This window comes from Vigna angularis, chromosome 9 (genome assembly GCF_016808095.1).
Source record: "Vigna angularis cultivar LongXiaoDou No.4 chromosome 9, ASM1680809v1, whole genome shotgun sequence".
NCBI lineage: Eukaryota > Viridiplantae > Streptophyta > Magnoliopsida > Fabales > Fabaceae > Vigna > Vigna angularis.
Genome location: NC_068978.1, coordinates 7564762 through 7570761, shown reverse-complemented (window position 1 = coordinate 7570761; position 6000 = coordinate 7564762). Strand labels below are relative to the sequence as shown.

The window sequence follows — 6000 nt, the reverse complement described above, 5'->3', positions numbered from 1 at the left end:
AAATATTGAAAAAGCTACACTCTCTGAACATTTTTTTTTAAGTATTTTTAACAAAAAATTACTTTTCCAAACGGTAAAATAATAGTTTTTTGGAAATTAGAGGTGAGTAAAGAAATTTTAGGGGTGCAGGAAGAAAAAGGCCCATACGCATCTACCTTCTAGTAATCGTCAAACATCATTGTTGCTAAAAAAAGAATCCAAAATCAATGTTCTTTAAGAATCTTTGAAGGTCAACCTATCTTCAAATTTCAAAATATAAACATATCTTCTTTTAACTATATCTAAGCTCATTCAATTTGCATTGTTTCAAACGGGGCAGAATTTGGCTAAAGATAGAACATAAAAGAACAATTTTACCATTTGAATAGATACTGAAGCCAGGGAATCAATTGCTAGATTTTTGTACACCCTTAGCCAAAATTTCCAAAGCTCATTATTCAAAGTGATGAAAACTCTCCCCAAAATTAATTTCTTGAATCTTCCATCCTTCCCTTCTGTAACAAAGGATGAATTACTTTACTATTTGCAACAAGAACAGATCAATATATTACTGAGTGACTCTTCCAAAAAAGTGTTCTATCTGCAGACATCCCTGGGAATGCAAACTACTTGGTTTAGCTCCAAGCTTTAACCGTTTTGAACTTGCTGAGTTTTCCTTACTACCCTGCAACACAAACTTCTAGAATCACCTTACAGCTTTAAGCAACATCAGAATGATATAATACTCAAGTGAGTTGCTACTCTTAATAAGTGCAGGTTTGAAAATGTTTATTTTGAAAGAAATAAACGTTTATTTTGCAATCGTTTCTCCAATATAAGCTCAACCGAACAAACTAGCTGTCAAAAACATATTACCAAATTAGCAAATATAGTCAACAACCAAGTCTAAAAGTGTTTAACTCATGAAGATACGATTGCAAAAAATAATTACAGAATACATCTCGTGCCCCTATTACACACAATGAAGTAAATAGATTTACAATCACTTGTCATACCTTTTGTCAACTGAAGTTCAGGGTGAAAACGACACTCTCAAAGGTAAAAAAGATAATAGAAGGGAAACAAAAGGAAACAGAAAACCTGTTTGGGATGTGAATATTCAATTTCTACAGTAACAATTATATCACTGTCCACTGTAAAATCCACCACCTATTTGATGGTTATAGAAATTTGTCAAAGATAACAAGCTGATTGCTGGAAGCTAGTACTGCTACTTCAAATGAATCAATTATTATTGAAAATTTATAGCTCAAAAATACTCACATTCGATCAAATTTAAACATTACAGAACTCACCAAGAGGATTTGGGTAGGAGTCCTTAGAACTTTTATTCTGCCACCTCTACCATCAGCCCCTACAGCTATTAAATCCCCATTACTTGATCTTTTTGCAGATGATGATTCACTGTTCTGTCCACGCTTGCACCATTTTCCCAAAAACCGATGAGTTCCATCAGGACCAAGCAATCCACCAGAAAAGCAGATATTATCTGGAATTTATGATGGAGAAAGAAGCATAAGCCAGCATTTTAAATTTGTTGAGTAAATCATCAACCGTTTCTTATTTTGTATTATAACGAATATCTTCAAAACTCAAATAGCACCATACCTGAATTTGAAAGTGTAAATGGTGACTCCTTTCTAATGTTCAACACAGGTTGTTTAATGGTTGTTTGCAAAGTTACTTCTTCATCCACAGGACCAGCTGAATTGTTAGTCATGTCAATGTCAATATCAACTCTGGGAGACTCAACCAAAGTACATTTTCGTAGCAATAATGTTTCGGTCTTTGTGGCAGACGTGGTCTCCGGCTTCGTTAGAGAAGGCTTGCTAAAAGACATACCATCCATGTCTCGGTCTTTGTAGCTGTATTTTGAACATCCTTGCAAAGGTTTAGTGCCTTCTAAGTCATATTCATCAATTGTAATATAGTCCCTCTCTTTATCAGGAGTCACATTACTAATATTCACAGTCTTATTTGTAGTACCATTGGAGTTCTCGATCTTCAAAGATTGAAAAGATTTAGAGTTGTCGTTTGCAGGCAGGTTTATTCCAGATTTGGGTGTTGAAATTTGTTTGCTTGGTTTTTCTACTGAAAATTTGGAAGCACATGCATCAGAATCAGTGTAATTATTCTCAAGATTCTTTGAAATTTTCGTTCTCTTTGAAAGTTTCAGAGACATCAAATATTCATTCTCTTTTGCTTCAGCTAACGTCTCCAGTTCTAGTATCCTTGCCTAAAAATGCCCAGAAAACTCCAACAGTCAATATTCATTTCTTTAGCCTTATGAGATTAGCACTAACAAGCTCATCATGTACATACCTTCAGTTTACTGATCTTTTCTTTGGCCTTCTCAAGCTTTTTGCTATAACGAGCCTCACCTCTTCCAAGAACATTGCACTTGGCCATCAATTCTTTGTAACTCCTATCAGAATAGTGCAATTTCAATTTACATTCCAGGCAAAGCATAATAGCTTTAGTCAACCAGGCACAATTTTAAGGGCAAAACATGTATATTGTGCCTACAATACAGAGAATAGTATCTCAACCAAAAGCAGAAAAATTAAATTGATGGCTTCAAATTTCAGGAAGTTCAAAACTGGGAAAGCTTACAACCTAGCTTATTCAGCAAAATAAGATTAGAGGGATAAACCTGTTCCGCATGACCAGAGATCTTTTCAATGTATCTATAGTGTCTTTACTGTTGGCCCCATTACCGAAAGTGGCAAGCTTCAAAACCTCCTCTTCATCAAGGTCCAGATCAGACACTCTACGGTGCAGGCATAAACCAACTTAGCAGGAGGTAAAATGATAGATAAATACTATATCATAAACAAAATATGGTTTCTTAACCAAAACGAAGCTCCACTCACAATTTTAATGCTGCAAGTTCTTTAGCCAAAGCCATATTCTTTTCTTTTAATCTAAAAGACTCCAAAGTTGACTTCTCAAGTTCCTAAATCAATATAAATCTCCACAAGTTAATTCAACCTGTAAATACATAAATTATCACAAATTAAACAGAAAACCACAGAGTAACTCACCTCTGATTTCTTATGAAACTGGAATTGTATGGACGCTTTTTGATTTAGTGCCTCACTTTTTAATGCTGTATCTATCTTTGCCTGCTCCTTGCAAATACAAAGCTGAAGGAAGAAGCATAAGAAATCAATAGCATTGACAAAACTTCTTTAAAAAAATTTCTAGTAAGAGTAATTCATAGGAGCAAGATTAAATTCCTTTACTCTACTAAACCACTCATTCTTCTGTCAGAATGCCACATAAGGTTTTTTAAATTTTTACAGCTTAAAGTAGCACGTCGCATAAAATGCATGAATCTCGAGTTTCTTTCTACCTATCCGATCATCAGAAATATAAAAACATGCGCGGATATTCATTGAGCTATTGTAAAATATAACTTCTACTGAGAACATTACAAAGAACAATTCATTTCAAAACAAAACCTCATTCTTCTTGTGACTTAATTTTAACCAATTAATGATTAAAAAAACAAAAACCAACACCATTTCCAACCAGTAATCATCAAGAACAAACCAGTCATCAATTTAGCATTCCATTAACAGTTCTAAACAACTAGTAGTGCCACACACTCACTCAAACCTCAACCTAAAAAATTCCATTTACACCACAAACTAAGCTAAACACAATCAACAACAACAGCAGTAAAAGCCTTATCCTATTATTATACTAAGTGACCATAGGTAAATGGATCGCAAGGTATCACTGAATCCAAAGAAAGCTAAATTCATGAGAATATTATCCAAGATTTCTCCTAACAACTTCCTCCAATGTCTTTCTCGGTCTTCCTATGACTCATATCTCCATTCTGAACATCAAGTGTCACCCACACCTCAGCCTAATGCATCTCATTTACCCCACAAATTAATATGAACACAACCAACAAAAGTTGCAACAAAAGCCTTGTCTCACTGTGTAAGGTCCAGTACATGAAACACAAAATCATTAAGTTCAATTAAAGAACAAATTCTAGAAATACTATTCGCCACAATATCCATCAATGTCCTTCTTAGTCTCCTACTAAACACACCCATATATAAAACAGAATAAATAACACAATAAAACACAAAATAAAATTAAACAAAAGCACCTCCTGCTTAACTCCTTCTAATTCCTTTGTTTGCCGTTCTAGCTCAGAATTAAGCCCCGAAACTTTCACCTCCAATCTCTTCACTTCCGTACGCAGAAGCCCGACATTTTCCTCAGATTCAAAGCTCTTCAGAAGCTTCCCGCCATCGCTCGCGTCCCCCACTGACTGAAAATAAAGCCTGCACGCGTCACTGGCCCCGCAACTCTGTTTGCAAATGGGGCAAGTGTGTTTCTTCCCTTTCGAAGAGTACTCGAACCATTGCTGCAGACTGCAAACAAACACACCCAAATCAAAACAAAGGCAAAGAACGGAACTTTAACGGCGTTTGCGTCGATCAGCGGAGGAAAAACTCAAAAAGGGTAGAAGGGACTTACCAAAGCTCGTGAAAGACGTGGCCGCAGATGGAAACCGATTGGAGGTCCTCGGTAATGGGGTTGAGAGGCTCGTAACAGATCGAGCAAATGGTGCCGGCGAATTCTCCGCCGTCCACCATCGTGTACGTGGGTAGTTGAATTGAACTGGACTGAAGGAACGGTTCTTTCTCTCCGATGTTTTCTAGCCACGCTTTTTTCCAGAGAAAAAATAGTGGGAAAATGAAGGCGAATTTGAAAGGTGGCGCAAGGTCAATTTTTCTAAGGGCGGGAAAGAGAAAATGGAGAGAAGCCAGTGCTAGTATGTTGGCGATGTCTACACTGAAAATCTTGATTTATCTTATTAAAAAGTTAGGTTAATAAATCAGTATTATAATTTCTTTTAATTTTATTTTATATTTATATATTTACAAAGTAATTAATTAATTACTATTTTTAATTAAAGAAATTTAAAAGTATTATTTTTACAAGTTAAATTATTTTATTATAATTAGTGATTTGAACTTAATTTATAAATATTAATGTTATAATATTATTAATATTTATATCTTTTAAAATATATAATATAAAGAAAGTAATGTTTTTTTTTAATTTAAAAACAATCAACAGAAGAAATTGGTTCCGATAATTTTATAATAGGAAAATCATTACTATCCCAATTCTTTTGTTTTGTATATTGATATCATTATATGAAATATTTTAAATACATACATACATATATATATATATATATATATATATATATATATATATATATGACCAAACCATTAGATATTTACAAAATATACTTCGAATTTATTTTTCAAAAACAGATACAGGTAAAAAAAATTGTATTATTCATATATACAGTCTTAATTATACATACCCATATCCACGTCAGTGTCGTAAATTATACATACGTTAAGAAATTCTGCCGGGCGAAAATCCATTATATGCAGTCATAAATAGGTTAGTGACATTTAACCAAATTTTAATAGAAAATAGACGGATTAATTTGATTCAGTCGCTAACCACTTACACTAAGTAAAAGAAAAGGTCTAAAGAACTAAAATTTGCGTAAGAAAGTCCACACAAAAACTTTGAAAGGGTTAATTCATAACCTATTTTTTCTAAAGAAAAAATGTTCTTTAAAAGTAAGAGTTCCATAAATACTTTTGAACACATAAAACATATTAATTTTTTTAATATGTGCAACATAATGCAATTTAAATTTTAGTATTAGCATAATATTCAAATATAACTTTATGAAAAGATTTAAAAGCACACACTAGTGCAGAATTGGCTTTTAACGTCTTCCCATAGACGTCCATCCAGAAAAGCCCCGACGTAAATAATTGACCGGTGGCATATTCGTAAATAAGTGAAACTCTAGACGTCCGTCCTGGGAGGGAGCGAACGTCTATAATATTATAGACGTCCGTGGGAGGGGGACGAACGTTCATTAGGCTGAACACTGAACGTTTTAACTCCCCATGTCATCCACTTGAACGTCCGTCCTGG

At 34.1% G+C, this 6000-nt stretch overlaps 1 protein-coding gene across 1 annotated transcript; it reads right to left on the bottom strand.

The window, feature by feature from the left end:
• Nucleotides 1-340: 340 nt before the first annotated feature.
• LOC108346989 (uncharacterized) lies at nt 341-4790 on the bottom strand. Its single transcript, XM_017586070.2, has 9 exons — nt 4504-4790; nt 4130-4397; nt 3045-3146; nt 2874-2956; nt 2654-2770; nt 2323-2425; nt 1609-2236; nt 1296-1489; nt 341-664 (listed from the first exon to the last, which is right to left on the bottom strand). The coding sequence occupies exons 1-9, from the start codon at nt 4620-4622 to the stop codon at nt 548-550; spliced, it is 1731 nt and encodes a 576-aa protein (XP_017441559.1). The 5' UTR covers nt 4623-4790; the 3' UTR covers nt 341-547.
• Nucleotides 4791-6000: the final 1210 nt, after the last annotated feature.